The sequence below is a fragment of the Rhinatrema bivittatum genome, chromosome 7, assembly GCF_901001135.1.
Source record: "Rhinatrema bivittatum chromosome 7, aRhiBiv1.1, whole genome shotgun sequence".
Taxonomy (NCBI): domain Eukaryota; kingdom Metazoa; phylum Chordata; class Amphibia; order Gymnophiona; family Rhinatrematidae; genus Rhinatrema; species Rhinatrema bivittatum.
In genome coordinates this window covers 108,231,969-108,248,893 of record NC_042621.1, presented here as the reverse complement: position 1 = coordinate 108,248,893, position 16,925 = coordinate 108,231,969, and the positions used below count along the sequence as shown (strand labels likewise).

Below are 16,925 nucleotides of genomic sequence, written 5' to 3'. Positions count from 1 at the left end.
TCCTATCTTTTAAGATGGGGAATTATTAGGTAAGAAGGTTCAGAGGAAATACAAGGGGTGTATGTCAAAGTTGCCTGAGTGACAGGATAGTTCTTCCCCTAAAGGGGATGGAAAATCTGAGCGTATACAACTGCCTCCCTTAAGACAAAAAGAGTGGAGATTTTGAAAAAAACATTTTTTTTTTTTTTAGCATCTTTGGAGAGTTGAGGTAATTGGAATTTGGAGCTGCTACGTTCACTGGCACACAGAAGAGAGTCTGAAACAAGTTTTGGGAATTGAAGCAAGTGAACAAGAGCTGTGCCGGGAGCCGAACAGAGGCGGTGTTCCTGTCTCGGGGCTCCAGTGCAAGCCAGAATGGAAATTTCAACAGCCTGCACGAAGGAAGGGGGGAAGAAGTTTTCTTGGACCATTTTTCTGCAAACATTCAGGCTGATGCAGAAAGCTGTGCATTGAACCCATGTACTGAAATTCAGCACACAGTTTCCTCGCTGACAAGCTACTTTATTTTTTTTTTTAATTCCCAATGCAGTAAGCTAATACCATTCTAATGCATCAGGAGTTAGAAATGAGCATTCGGCACATGATGAATGAGCATTTTAACTCGGTGGGGAGGGGGGAGAGGATCACCACAGGCCTCTGATAAATGAGAAGCAATACTAGAAGATGCTGACAATTTGGCAAGGACATCGATTTTAAAATATTCAAGTTTGGAATTATGTTTTTTTTTTCTAAGTCATTTGGGTAATTGCAACTCCCAGTGCTCATCGACTGGGATTTCATTCCAAAGTCTGAGTAGAATGTTTCCTTTGGGAATCGTTTTTCAGATAGGAGTGGTGTAGCCTTAAATTTAAAGTGTTGTTGGTCCAGCATTATTTCCTCAATTTTCTTCTGACTCACTTGTTTTAAGTGTAGGTATCTGTATCCACAACTGGTATTTTTCAGCCTCCGATTGGGAAAGCAGGATCCCCTCCCCACAGAGGAGCACAAGGTCTGCAAATGGGGCATATATCAGTGGTACACGCAATGCGATTCGGGGACGGAGTGCTGGAAACCTTTTACTCCTGGACAGAGATGGAGTAGTTTCCAGCATTAACAAAACCTGCGTTAGGCCAGAGCACCTTTCTGCATCGGGACGGTACCCGCTTAATGCCCTCCATTTTGCATGGGATTTTCATGCGAGGGTGCTAAGCAGCCCGCATAGTTTTTACTCGCGTGTTTAGTGCACGTAAAACTCCTTGCTGCATCGGCAGTAAGGTATCTACAATATAAATGGGCTCTGACCGACGGCCCACAAATGCGCAGTAGAGCGCGGCTCTGCCCGATGTGCCGTGCACGCGCGGGTGAGAGAGCACGGCGGGCGGAGCACGGCGGTCAGAGCAGAGCGGCGCTGGGAGGAAATGGAGCCGTGTGAGGGCTGCGGTGAGGCGCGCACGAGAGAGAGAGAGAGAGAGAGAGAGACCCGCAGAGCACGTCGGTCAGAGCTCAATGTGCAGTACAAAGCGGCTCTGAGGGACGTGCTGCGCATGCGCGGGCGATAAAGCACGTCGGCCTCACAGTAAAGGGACTAGAAGAAGGAGGATAGTAAGAGGAAAGGGGAGGGCCACAGTAGGTGGAGGAGGAGGAGTGGAAGAATAAGGAGGAGAAGGGTGCTGGGCAGCAGGGTGAGGCGCGGTGAGTGCAAGGGGAGTGTAATGGAAGAATGAGGGGAGAGGGGGGCTGCAGGAGAGGACCAGCAGGTGATAGAATGGGAAGGGGCTGCAGGAGAGGAGCTGTGGAAGAAAGGAAAAACAGTGGGAGAATGAGAGATGAGGAGGAGCAGTGGGAAAGTGAGAGAGGGTGGAGGGGGAAGAGGATAGATGATATTGACTCTTTACAATGTCTCAATGTAAAGATAGTATGACCTGTTATCACACTATCTCACTAGATTTATGTAAACCGACGTGTTACCCTTGGGTGAATGTTGGTCTATAAAAACAAACAAACAAACAAATAAATAAATAGTAAGAGGAAAGGGAGGGCCAGAGGAGATGGAGGAGGAGGAGTGGGAGAATAAGGAAGAGAAGAGTGCTGGGCAGGGGAGGAGCAGTGAGGGAAAGGGGAGTGTAACGGAAGAATGAGGGGAGAGGGGGGCTGCAGGAGAGGAGCTGTGGAAGAAAGGAGGAACACTGGGAGAATGAGAGATGAGGAGGAGCAGTGGGAAGGTGGGAGGGGGTTGGGGAGATGGGGCAGCAGGACAGTAAGAGGGAGCATTGGGTGCAAGGGGAGTGGAACGGGAGAGAGGGTGGAGGGGGAAGAGTACACATCCTGGCACCTCCACACACAGTACTTAGCTGGCATTTGGCACAAACATCTCGCCCGCTTAACAGCTTGTTCAGGTATAAAATGTAAGCACGACTGTGCCTTCGGCTGAACGCACCTTACTGCACTGCCTGATTGTGAATAATCAGGGGAGTTTTCAAGAGATCCTCTAACTTGTTTCTGGGGCCACAGAAGACCTGGGAAGAAAGGGATGTTTGGGGGGTGACATACAGGTCGATCCTGTAAGGCCGCGGTAGAAACAGTGCGGCAGTGTCAGGCGCACCCTCGTTCCCCGCACGCACAGTTCTCTTCACTAAGTCCCCGATACTCTCTTCTAATTGCATGCAAATGCATGCCGCGGCTGTGAAGCGTTAGGGAAGGGTTATGCTCGCGTAACCCATTTTACTGTATAGGCGCTTAATACAGCGCCTATACAGTAACCTGGGTGCGCTGGTGCCTGTCATTTCAAATGTCATTTCAAATGACATTTGAAATGACATTTGAAATGACAGGCACCAGGAAGTGTAAAAAAAAACAAACCAAAAATATGTAAAAACCTGAGTGTTAAAAAAAAATAATTTTAAATACCTGTCACTTTCATGCGGTCATCCAGGAGGCGTGGGTCCAGGCGGCCGGCGGGCCGCGGCGGGAGCCGGGTGTTCGATCGAGGCCGCGGGCAGGTAGGCGCGTGTTCGATTGGGCGGGCGCGGCAGCGGGATCCGGGGGGCGGGTGGGCGCGTGTTCAAACGAGGCCGGGTCGCACAGGCGCGCATTAATTCAGGTGGAGGGAGCCGGGTGGTCGTGCATTCATCCAGGCAGAGGGAACCGTGGGCCGTTTTCACCACCGGTTCCCTCTGCCTGGATGAATGGCCGTGCGATTTCAGCGCTGAAGGCAGTCACATGCCTTCAGTCACGGCATGTGACTGCCTTCAGCGCTGAAATCGCACGGCCATTCCTTCACTGCCAGTGGCCGTGCATTCATCCAGGCAGAGGGAACCGTGGGCCGTTTTCGCCACCGGTTCCCTCTGCCTGGATGAATGGCCGTGCGAAATCGGGAGGAAGGGAGAAGGGACTGCTGTAGCAGGCCCGAGCCTTGCTACTTTTTCGTTTTTTGTTTTTTTTTGCTTCGGGAGGAGGGGACCAGACGGGCTGCAGGAGACCGGACTGGGGCTACACTGGAGACCGGACAGGCTGGACCGGAGACCGGACGGGACCAGGGCGGGTAAGCAATGTTTTTTACACTACACTACACTACACTAACTCCTACTAGGGGGAGGTGGTAAACTAACACGTTAAGGCCGCGGCAAAACAGCGGGTTACTGAGGAGATAGTATCAGCGCCCATTACAGTATCGGAGGGGAATAGCTAATTCCTTCATTATACAGCTTTTTCGTTCATTTACATGCTGGGTGCGGAAAGGGTTATGTGTCTATTTTAGGAAGCGCTAAGGACGCGTGAAACTGGAGACTGTATCGCTGGATCGCCTTACTCGTCTGTATTGTGCGCTCCCAGCACGTTACAGACGGGCAATCTTTAACTGCACGTTACTGTATCGACCTGTTACAGAGTACAAGATCTGCAGTTTGGAGGCTAAGTGAAAGCGTTTTGGACTGTAAAAAATTTGTAAGTTGAAGAAATGCTGACCTTGGACTTGTGAATATGCTGATGCCAGAACCAGTCTGGGCCAGGCACCTGGACCTGAACCCAGTGGGCAACGTGTACAAGTTGCACAAAAAGATCTTACAGTTTCAGCAATTCAAAGTTTAAATTGAGAAAGAGAATAAACAGGAAAAATGAGGCTATGTTTCTGAGTACGAAAATAAATCTGTGAAGCCAAGGACGTGCGTGCTAGGAGCTGATAAGGGGAAGAGAAACTAGGCCACAGTGACAGTTGGCATGATAAGGAAAAATGTGACCCTGAGTGTAGGTATGGAGCAATCATGAGCTGATTTAGAGCAATACACTTTCCTGCTTGCAGTGCATATTATGAAACCTAAAAAAATTGATGGAAAAGAGGAATAACTAAGCAAAGCTGTTTCTTTCATTGACCTGTGTACTTAATTGTGAGTATAGCAATAGATTAATTTTATTAATCAGTTTGATTCTTTGCTTCCTGTATAGGCCACTTGTTGCCTATCCAGTTTTATAACAAGGTATTAATATAGCATGTAACAGTTTTCAATTAATAAAATTTTTTATTTGCATTAAGAAGCTTTTGTAAATTGCAGTTTGTTCAGTGTCATTTTCTCTCACATTACAATAGTTAAATAAGGATTAAATTCAAACTGAACTGGTTTTCTTGCTGTTTTTACCTGTTCTGCTCTGGACTTTGAATTTTGCTTTCTGCTGAACTGGTTATTTTTGCCAGCAGACTTTTCTTTCGAGCATTAATTACTGTGTGGACTGCATTTTTTTTATTAGGTAACCTGTGCCCCATTGGCCTTGCAGGTCAGTCTGCCCCCAATCCACAGGGCCCAGAGACAGTACTCCCCCATCCTGGCTGAGTGAATCCAGTGCTCTCTGAGGCTGGGAAGGTGACTTCTGGCTAAGGGGGAATGGAGGGGAAGGGGGGGGGGTATGGTTACATGTTATTCACAGTCACTTTGCAACATTGTCTGGGATGCTCGCCTTCACCCTGAGAGGAAGGCAAACGAGGATGCAGTCCAAATGTGCTAATACTGCTCAAGGCCAGAGAACAAAATTATTTAAAAAAAAAAAAAGCTATTAGAAAAATAGAAATGGTGACACTAGGGCCAGAAACGCCAGAGATTTTATTTTCTGTGCACACAGGAAGAGCAGTTAATACAACTCACAAACCATGGGGAGTCATCTGCTAACAAACTCCTCTTACAAACAGAACTATTGTTGCTCATAAAGGCAAGATGTTCTAGTTTTAAAAATGTCCCTTTTCTCATTTAGAAACTCACCTACATCCTACTGCACAACCAATCCATTCTATGTTCTGTTTTTCTTCTAAAATTCTACAGGAAGAGGGTATAGGCTTTTCTATAACTTCTTAAGTAAAAACGATTACTGTGTGCAGTTCTGCTATTTAAATAATCATAATTCTTAAAAAGCTTACAATGGACTGTCAAGGAAGGATCCAAAAAACTTTACACTGAAATATAAAAAAAAAAGTCTAACAAGAAATAAAAGGAGTAGATATGAACGGAGTGATGCATTTCGGTAACTGTGGGGCGGCGGTCTTTAGAGAGGCCTTCTGGAGGCTTCAGGGTTGCCCTATGTGCAACCAGCTCTCTGGAATGAGGAGGGAGAGATGACTCAGCTCAGGATAGAACCGGACAAAATTAGAAGTGCCTCTCTCCCCACATCTGGAGTGTTGCAAATCTGCCCCCAACTCTCATAAAGGATCCGAAGGAGGAGGAGTTGGATTATGTTGGGTTCTTATAGGATAAGAACTAACAGGCTGATTCAGTAAAGTCCGCGGGAGAGCAGGCGAACGCTCGTTCTCCCAGCGAGCGCACAGGCCACTCTCCTGTGCATGCGATTCAGTATGCTAATTAGGCCCGGCGGTAAAACCAGGTAAAAGGAGGCACTAGGAACACTAGCACATCCCTAGCGCCTCCTTTTGGACCGGAGTGGCGGCTGTCAGCGGGTTTGACAACCGACGCTCAATTTTGCTGGCCTTTGGGTAGGCGCTAATTTCTGAAAGCAAAATGTGCGGCTTGGCTGCACATTTTGTTTTCTGAATTGCGCAGGAATACCTAATAGGGCCATCAACATGCATCTGCATGTTGCGGGCGCTATTAGGTTCAGGGGATTGGATGCGCGTTTTTGGCCCCTTACTGAATAAGGGGTAAGGGAAAACGCGCGTCCATTGGCGGGTTAACAGTGCGCTGCGTCGGCATGCACTATACTGTATCGGCCCATTTGTCAGCAACACATCACCCAGATGATACTGCTAAAGAATGCCTTCATGGAGTTGGCAATAAAAGAAGGCCCCTATAACAGAGACTAAGCCTTTGCTGTTAAGCCAGGCCAGGTTCTTCACTGAGCAGCCAAGAATATACAAAGCTGCCTTGAAAGCACCAACAATAAAAAGACAGGGAGTAATTTTCAATAGTATTTACACACTTAAAACTGGGTTTTACATGTATAAATGCACTTTACATGCATACGTGGGATTTTGAAAATTGCTATGCTATAATTATGCACGCAAGTCCTTTTGAAAACTGCCCCCCGTATGATACTGGTCAGGTGAAAGGATCCCTCATTAGGCAGAGGATGCAGATGCTGCTACTGCAAACCTGGTGAAGCCCTTAGTAATTGGCTTAGGCCAAGTGGAAAAACTCCCTAATTAAGGAAAAGTTGGGCAGCTTGAAAAAAAAAAAAACCAACCCAACATTTGCCGATATCCAGATTGAGGGAAAACTAAAAGAAATTACAGCACACTCCCTGTGAGAGCTGTGAGGCTCTCTATCACTCTTTATCAAGAAGAATGCTGAGGAAGTCTTGTTCCTCAAACTCCTTGTTCCCATGGCATGAAACTACAGAGCCTACTTTCCCAGAATCTAACCTTACTACTCAGAGTAAATGCTTTGTTTCTGGATTCCTGATATCATAAGGCTGCTGAAGTGAAGGGAAAACATAAGAATGTAAGATATGCAATACTGGGTCAGACCAAGGGTCCATCAAGCCCAGTATCCTGTCTCCAACAGTGGCCAATCCAAGTCACAAGTACCTGGCAAGTACCCAAACATTAAATAGATCCCATGTTACTAATGCTGGCAACAAGCAGTGGCTAATCCCTATTGATTCATAATTTATGGCCTTCTCCAGGAATTTATTCAAACCCAGCTACACTAACTGCCAAAACCACATCCTCTGGCAATGAATTCCAGAGTTTAATTGTGCGTTGAGTGAAAAAGAATTTTCTCCGATTCATTTTAAATCTGTTACTGGCGAACTTCATGGAGTGCCCCCTAGTCCTTGTATTATCTGAAAAAGTGAATAACCGATTCACATTTACCTGTTCAAGTCCTCTATCATATCCCCCCCCCCCCTCCAGCCATCTCTTCTCCAAGCTGAACAGCCCTAATCTCTTTAGCCTTTCCTCATAGGCTATCTGTAGCTGCTTGAAAGCTGCATAAACAAAACCTTGTTGTTTACTAGTTTGGCTGCGCTGTCCTGTCTACTCACTCACCTCTGCTTCCACAGTCCCAAAAATAGGGTTGACAACTGGCTCCAGATTTTGAGGACAGATTGTCCATTCCTGGTTTTACCCCATTGCATGCTGGGACTTATTCTGATTTCCCTAAGAAAAGTAAGACTATAAGTACCCTCATGCAGGAGAGTAAAACCAGGACTGGTTCAACCTGTCCTGAAAATCTACCCACAAATGTATCTGATTTGGAGATAAAGTTTAAAGAGGAGAGCTACTACAAAAGTCTGGCATAGTGTCAAGGTTTGAAAAAAAGAGAAACTTTCTGAGGTGAATTTTCAAAAGGAATTACATGCGTAAAATTAGCATGTGTGGGGATAAGTAACTTGTACTCACGCATATGCTATTTTGTAAACATCATAAATATGTGCGTATTTTTGCTTTTGCATGCACATTTATCTGCACAAAAAAGGGGGGGGGGTTGTATAGCTGTAGAGCGAGAGACATCTCTAGCAGACACATTGTGTATGTGCAGAATTGCAACTGGGTTGCTCAAGAAACATTGCCAGCAGGGAGATCTTACAACCAGACAAAAGGGACTCATGACAAGAGAGATTCATAATGCTGAAACCACAGGCACCTGGTAAGCCTGAAACTCAGACAGAAGAGAAATAAGCCGGTGGGAACAGGAAAGATAATAATATTGGGACAATAGTGGGCTAAGATGAAAAGAAACAGATCCAACTGTCATGACGTGCTGAGATGAGAGGAAACTGGTTTACAAAGAAAAATAAGTAGCTAATGTGCAGTCATAAAACTGAAGAAGTTCTGACAGTGTCTTATTTTGCATAACAAATGCTTCTAACCTGACTGCGCACAGTTTATCTGTAAACACTGGGATAAGCACTGTAAGAAGCCCTCAGGGTCTAGGGGCCATCCAGGGCTGAGAGGTACACGCATAAGTTGCTATTTTATAAGAGACTTGCCCGAGTTCATGTGGAAACCTATTCGTGCAACTTTACACCTGCTAATTATCTCATACAATTGATATCAGACTGGTCTGTTGTCAGTCACTGGTTGGGTGGGAGATCTGGGTGAACTTGGGGGGGGGGGAGGGGCGGGGGAGTTTAGGCTGAAGAATTAAGAGTGTCCTGACGACCTAGACAAGGACTGAATGAACTGGTGGAAGAATCAGAAAACTGGTGATTTCAGTTACGTGCTCATGTTTTAAAATATACTGACTTCCATGCATAAATCATTGCTTTACACAAGAAAGTTGCCATTTTTTTGAAACCTAAAATACATGTGCATATATTGACAAAAACAGAGAGAAAAGCTTGCATGTTCAATGCACTGAAATATGCACTTCCAATACATTGTACGTATTCATGCGTTACCATACATACACATTTTATAATCTGCGTGTACCTGATACATGCAGGTTATGAAATACTGTAGTAGATCTCCATTCAGCCGTGTGTGTGTATGGGGCTATATGGAGTTTGAAAGTTATCCTTTCTGCCTGGTCCACCTTAAAAACTATGGAAGGAAGAATAAGAGGGTGAGGCCCTGTGTCACCAGGAGAAGGCAGCTGTAATGTCACCAGGAGAAGGCAGCTGTAATGATTTATGCTGCTGAAAGTAAGCTGTATGCACATTGATTGCTATGATAATAAAGTTGGAAACTGTAAGAAGAAAGGCTGGGGTATTGTGTGGCTCTGTCTCCAGCCTAGTGTTTACTCAGCTAACCCCAGGGACCCAGTCAAAAAGGGCTGCAGAACAGAAAGGTATTTGCAACAACCAGAATGCTGGACTCACCTTGTTGCTTTTGGACTCTACACGCAGAATCCTGATTGCCTAGATTGTTTGCTTCAACCCTTTAATCTTTTATTACAAATTCTAGTCTTTCAGCTCCTTCCTGCAGTTCCATCAGTTATAGTCTCTACTGGTACTGATATCTGGGAACTTGAGTTGTGATCACCCTGAGATTGCTACTCATTGGTGGTGGTGGGGAACACCTTTACTTTGTCTGAAATCTTTTGGAGGTGTGGCCTACTCCAGATCAGTTCTCACTGATGAATTGTACAGAAGCTTTATCACACTGAATAACTGACTGACTAATTGATTAGTGTGACCCTTGCACATTAAACAATGTACTGGGCCGAGTTTAATGCAGCTTTCATTAATCACAATAGAACCTACTTACTAACATGTGTTAATGGGCTGGTGCCGAGTAAAAATGCAATAGCATGACAGCTCATTTGAAATTTCTCATTTCTCACAAAATTTGTTTAACTGATACTCAAAGAGTGAAATATCTGTTAACTGCATGCCTTTCCACTGATGTTCATAAGCATGGTACAATAAAAAGGGTGCAGAGCAAAGCTCAATGGAAATGCAACACAGACATACAACTGAACGGTAAAATCAATACAAGTTTAAATAAAATATGACTAACAATGATAAAGCAACAACAGTGCAAATCCACTGACAGCAGATATATATATAGATATATATATAGATATATATGTATATATAAGAAAGACCACAAAAACTTTAAGAAATACTAATATCATATACAAAAATATTTGACAAATATTTAAAAATGCGCAAATAAAACAGCCTGTCCTGGGGACTCCACAGCCAGTCGACATTTCAGGATATCCACAATTTTGAATATACATGAGATAAATTAGCATTCCAGCCAACCTATGTTAACGGGCTAGTGTCCATAAATAAATCCAATAACAGCTTACACCAATCATTATGGTGTATATTAACAAAATATATCACAGCCAATGTCAATCTTTCAGTCTTAATTGGAAGCGCATATAGTGACTTGTGCCAAAAAGCTGCGACATGTTGTTTTAATCTTAAATATTAATCATTGTCTTCAGCCCACGCCACAAGGCTGAGAAATGTTAAGAGATGTTAAACATTAGCCATTTTCTTCTGTCCCCGACAAGAAGGCCTTGATGTTTCACCACTCAGCGGCTTCAACAGGTGGAGAATGATAATGGTATGTATGCTGATGTAAAAAATCAGCACCAGATGTGGCAAATTTATATATGGGGCACTTCAAACCTGGTTATTCCTGAATCCTTTCTCACGCAATATTAAACTTTGGTGACAAGTCATTGATGATATTCTCATTATTTGGGAGGTAAAATTAATCTGATTTTGATCTTTTTATGCAATGGTTAAATTCTTGAGATAACAATTTGAGCCTTTAGATAACCTCTGCCTTTAGTTTTAATAGGTTACCCTATTTGGATAATTTTATATCTATACGAGATTCTGGTTTTGATTTTACAAACCACAGGAAACCCACAGATAGAAACTCCCTCTTGCAATTTGACAGCTGTCATCCATGTCATTTTGGCAAGAATCTTCTGGTGGGACAATTTTTCTGATTGAGGCGTTATTGTTAAGAATGACACAGGAAAAATACATATTCTGTCTGAACAGAAATTGCATAAATAGTAAACATCCCACACCAAAACAGCACCAATTTCCAGCACTTAAACAGTAACCACCTTACCTAAGAAAAGGCAACACTGAAAATATTACACCAGGCCTTAAGACACCAATACGTCTTCTATTAGGAAAACAGACCAAGCCAGGCTACTATAGAACTCTACATAGAAACTACACGCCAGCAGAGAACCTCACCTGAATCACATGTGCTGACCCTCACCTAACAAAGAATAAAGAGACCAAAACGCATAACTAGAAGCATGCAGACAAAAACTGAATTGGAAACTGCAACAAGCCAGAGTCTCTGTATGCAGTGCAACAAAGGAGCAGGCGTTAATAGCTGAGTGCATTGAAAAAAAGTACAGAAAAGCTGAAAAAAAAATGCTTTTCTGTACTTTTTTAAAAGTTAAAAAAAAAAGAAAAGAAAAAAATACCCCTCTGCGGGCCACTTTGAAGACCAACGCTAATACACTCGGCATCGGTTTTCATAAGTGGCCGGCTGCATTATGAAAACAGAAGCCAGGTTTATCAGCGTCGGTGTTCATAACCAGCAGACCGCCGGTAACCGTGGGGTTGCTTTAGCAAGGAGGTGCTAAGGTCGCGCATGCCTCCTTGCTAGCGCAAACCCTTAATTTGTTTATTGCATGGCGCCCCCCTTGCGGGCGCCATACACATGTTAAGAAAGCTGTGATATATTTTTCAGCGCCTGCTTTCCGCATTTAATATTGCATTGGCCCGTGTCTGTAGTTTGCCTCCACTTCTCCACAACCCTCCCACCACTCGTGAATAACCACTGACTGCAGGCTACACAGTCTGCTGCTTTTATGGTTTCCTAGGCTCTGTTCTGCGTACAGACTCAAGGGGGAGAGGGGACAGAAAGCGACCAATACAGTTCCCTGGGCTTACAAAAAGAGAAGATTAAGCCCTGGCTGAGACTGAAGAGAACCACTAACCCAAAACAGCACAGATCCAGATGGAATCCTGCTTTCTCTTGTGGAGTCAGTGCAGCTAGGGCTAGTGCAAGGGTCTTAGGTGTCATAGGTGAACCTTACAGCCTTGCACACACACCTAGCCCCACCCTTCCTACACATAATTTTAAAACATGCATTTACAGTAACAGATTTTACATGAAAAAGAATATTCAGTGTTCTAAGGTAAAAATATCACTTATAATATGAGTATTAATTACATGCAACGATGTGGTACCAACCAGAAAACTCTGCAAAAAAAAAAGACACCTGCAGCCATATGTATATGGGACTATTGTAAAGCATGTCGGCTGTCAGAAAGCTTTAAGTAAACTGAATTACAATATAGTAAACTTCCCATACAAAAATCGCACTAACTGTCAGCACTCAAACAATAACAACCCTATCAATGAAAAGACAACATTGCAAATATTACACCAGGCCCTAAAACACCAATACATCAAACACCTAATATTAGGAAAACAGAACAAGCCAAGCTTAAGAGTCTGACCCAAACTACATGCTAGCAAAATACCTCACCTCGGTCACACACACAGAACAGACAGATACAAATACAGAATAAAGAGAAAGTATAACTAGAAACATGCAGACAAAAACTAAGTTGGAAACAGTAACAAGACGAACTCCATATGCAGTGCAACAATGGAAAAACAGAAATAAATATCACCATTCCTCATTAAACATCAAACAATAAAATCAAGATATATAAACCATCAATCATAATAGTAAAACTATATTTATAAAAAGAATAAATATTTCAAAGTAGCTGATGATTAAAAACATATAACACTGTTTTTTTTTAATTTTCCAAACATAAATAAAATATTTCAAAACAGCAGACATATCAAATAACACCCAATAATTAAAACTAAAGCTAAAAAAAATCTCCTACTCTCCATGGCTGAGAACTTTAGACTCCAATCACTTTGAGATTGTCTTGAATTAATCAGGGATAGGAGGTGTGCACAAAATTTCTCCTCTCTCATATATGTACACACTTTCTAGCATACATGTTCATTCTTACATAAACTCCCTTATATTCTCTCACACACATGCTGACTAGCTCACGAACTCTGGCTCACACACATGCTCACTAGTTTAAACAGTCCTCTTGTTCACACATATGCTCATTGACTCACTCATTCTCACTCACACACATGCTCTGAAAACCACAGCAAGCCTGACCGTATTATGCCGTGCAACAATGGAAAAATAAACATCATCATTCCTCATAAAATATTAAACAATAAAGTTAAGAAATACAAAACATCATTCATAATATTAAAACCATACTAATAAAAAGAATAAATATATCAAGCAGGCAACAGACAATGAACATCCAGTAATTAAAATGACTCACATTTTTTAATATTTCCCAAATTCTAAATATTTTAAACAGCAGACACATGAAATTTAAAATAATAGGATTAAATCTCCAGCTTTCCATACCTGGGATCTTTTGATTTCCAATCACCCAAAGATTGTTGGTGATTGGGGAAGGGAGGTCTCACAATCTTTATCCTCTCTCCACCCCCCCCCCCCTACACACACACACACACACACACACACACACACACACACATTTGCTGCCACACACACAGGCTCTCTCTCACTCACATATAAGCTGTCACATACACAGGCTCTCTTGCTGTCACACACCCATGCAGTCTCTCTCATTTTCACATACACACATACTCTCACAGACACATGCAGGCTCTCTTGCTTTCTTATACACTTGCAGGCTCTGACACCCACATGCTTGCTCTCTCATGCAGGGTCTCACACACATGCAAGCACACTTTCTCTTACACACAAGCATACACACCACTAGCTTTCAGGGCCTTGTCTTTGCCGATCTTGGATGGCAGCACTGCACTTCACTGCCCGAAGGGAGGTGGAAGGAGGTCACTGCTACTGCACGTATCCTGCAAAGTTGGGGGGGGGAGGGTCACGTGGCCTTGCAGGCCTCTCTCCTGGCCCCCCACTGCTGTCTTCCGGCCACGGCAGGAAGGGCTCTGCTGCTGCCTTGCAGGTCTCTCTCCTGGCCCTGGAATGGCTGTCTCCCAGGCGCAGCAGGATGGGCCTTGCCGCGGCCTTGCAGGCTTCTCTCCCGACCCCACATGACTTTCTTCCAGCCGCGGCAGGATGGGCTCTGCCGAGGTCTTGCAGGCCTCTCTCCTGGCCCACGCGGCTGTCTCCTGGCCATGGCAGGGTGGGCTCTGCCGTGGTCTTGCAGGCCTCTCTCCCAGCCCTGCACAGCTGTCTGCCACAGCCCTGCAAGTTTCTCTTTGGGTCACAGCAGCCCCTCTTCTTCTCTTTGGCCGGGAAATTAAAAAAAAATCACTTGATGGGAGCGACCGGCCCACTGGGAGAAGACTGATCCCCCAATACGGCAATCCGCCCCTGGGTAGAAGTACCATTGATCCAACATTGTTTGTCTTTGGGTCACACTCTCAGATTTGACATTTTGGCTATTGAACAACCTAAGCCGAATTCACGGGGAGGAAATTTTGATTTACTTAATATATTATATAATTCTTTTTTTTTTAAACTCCATTGAACCTTGTGGGTCAAACAAAGAAATTGACTGGTCAGTTTTCTGAAAATTGTTTTCACTGGCTTTGAGACCTAGGATGTCATTACATCATTTTTGATTGGTGGCCTGTTTTCTTAAATCTGAAGTGTCTGAGAGTTTGTATTGAATTACCTGCCATTTTGTTTTGTGAGCGTTGTAGTATTAGGAAGTTTGGTAAGTGGGTGTTTGTATGGTGTGCTTTTACTATCATATCAGATACTTTTTCAATTGTTAAATTGTTTTTGTATTTGTTCTAGAATATTGATTTTGAACTCCTGAAGAAGGCATTTTATGCCGAAACATTGGCTATGTTTTGAGCTTGTTCAGTTTTACCCAAGCTAAGTATAATTTTGTGATTATTTAAAGAGTGAATAATAAACATTTTTTTTGTAGATTATTTAATTTAATAGAGAGCCAAGGTAGATGATTTAATAGTGGTGCTTTACTGATACTGTTTGAAGCGCATTGCATGCAAGAGACAGTGGATTACACTTACATAAGGTCTGATACCCGCTCTTTTGATATTAATAAGTGTAGCATGATTTTTGTATATTTTTTTTATTTTGACATTATTATCCCTACACTTCATGATTTGTGTTTAGTATATTTTTTGGGAGGTGGTTTCTCTTTTTGATGTTTGATAGTGAATATAAAACTACAGATTAGTGCGGATCTTTACAATTAAAAAAAAAAAAAAAAAAGTTTTGCATTTAGAAATTGATCTTTTGGTTGCCCTCATTTTTTTAAAAGCAAAACAGGAGGAAGGGAAATATAAGATCGGATAGACACGCTAACACAATAGGTGATTTTGTAGACTAACACCAAAACAAAGAGATTAGATAACTAGAATAGACTAGATTACATTGCAAAAACTAAAATTGGCAATTGCAGGCCCTGACCAATTTTCAGCGGGGAAGATCAGCCTCACTTGCCTTTCTGGAATGCGTAGACGCTGTCCTTGTGTTGGCAGCTGAGAACAAGGATGGTCCAGTCCACTCGGTTCATCTCCATTCTCACCAGTGGCAGTGCCCGTGACAGCCCCGGGGCTGGGTGCAGCCTGCAACAGGGCTACAAACCAGTCATATGAAGAACTCGAGATTTAATTCTCCCACATTCAAAGGGTGGGTGCTTAATATCAGTTCTGTAAAATGTTGTGGATCACTTGTAGATTAGTTCAGTACCAGAAACAGTTGAATCTTCCTGAAGTAGAAACCAAAAATGCAGATGTATTATTAAATCCTGCTATTTCAATCCTCACATTATTGCTGCTACAACATAAAAAGAAAACAAAATCAGGGGATTCAAACAGAGGCACAAAATATCAGGTTACATTTTATCTCACAAGAAGCCCAGGAATTTAATTAAATGCAACTAGAAATTGAAAGCTTTTACAGTGACTGGAGAAATGTGTTTTCAGGTAACTTTAGGGTGAAGCAGCAAAGAGATGCAAATTATTATTATTTATAAATTGATGACACAGAATTGGCTGATTCTTCTGAGCTCAGCTATCACTCCAAAACTGTATAGAAAATGTCAGTCATTGCAGTGTGATATTCCAGGGCACTATGAAGTGAACACCAAAAAACTAAAATGAAAAAAAATAAATAAATAGAAAGCATTAAGGAGATATCTAAAAATTAAAAATAGGATACAGAGTGCCTTCTTTTCTACATTTCTTTCCTGACAGATTCTCTTCAAAAAGGTGTTTTCTGCTGAGGAACCCTTTAAAAAATATATATATTGCGATGTAACTTTTTATAATTTTAGTCTCGCAAAATAGACCACTGCATTGTTTTGAGATAAAAAAAACAAAAAATTAAAATAAAAAAGGTTACATTTCTTAACAAACTAATTGCATCCTACTGGTTTTAGTGGAAATGCAACAGCCCTGGGTCTCAATTCAATTTAGTTTTGTTGAATTAGAAGTACTGAAATGACCAAGTCATAATATAATCATTGGTCATTGTGCACTTATTTTTTAAGGAAATTTTCTTTTGCAAATAAAATGTCTTCAGTTTTGTACAATGAAGAAATTACTTACCTGATAATTTTGTTTTCCTTAGTATAGACAGATGGACTCAGGACCAATGGGTATAATGTACTCCTGATAGCAGCTGGAGACGGATCAGATTTCAATCTGACGTCAGCCCTAGTACATATACCCCTGCAGAAGTGCAGCTCTTCAGTATTCTCCTCGAAAAGCATTGTGGATATATGTATGACTGAATAATTTGAATAACTTTATAACTTGGATAACTTGATTAATTTGAACTGGTTGAACTGGTTATAGCTGGAGACCGCTAGTGCCCTCAACTGAGAAATGTCGACACCCGGTAGGATGGGTGTCCTAGCTGCAGGAAAGCATGGTTTACCCATGAATCACTCGCTCTCGGGGATGTCACCCGAGAATTTCATGAGTAACAGCAGCCGTGGGTGGGATGCTGAATCCATCTGTCTACACTAAG

At 42.7% G+C, this 16,925-nt stretch overlaps 1 protein-coding gene across 3 annotated transcripts in view; it reads right to left on the bottom strand.

Moving 5' to 3' along the window:
• Nucleotides 1-16,925, bottom strand: part of FCSK (fucose kinase) — a 151,931-nt gene that overhangs the window by 129,641 nt on the left and 5,365 nt on the right. For 2 of the 3 annotated variants that reach the window (XM_029608908.1, XM_029608910.1), the window contains exon 2: nt 15,393-15,660. In XM_029608908.1, coding sequence (XP_029464768.1) covers nt 15,393-15,471 — 79 coding nt within the window. In that variant the 5' untranslated portion in view covers nt 15,472-15,660. Of the gene's footprint in view, nt 1-15,392; nt 15,729-16,925 lie in introns of all 3 variants that reach the window. The other variant, XM_029608909.1, reaches the window with a different exon arrangement.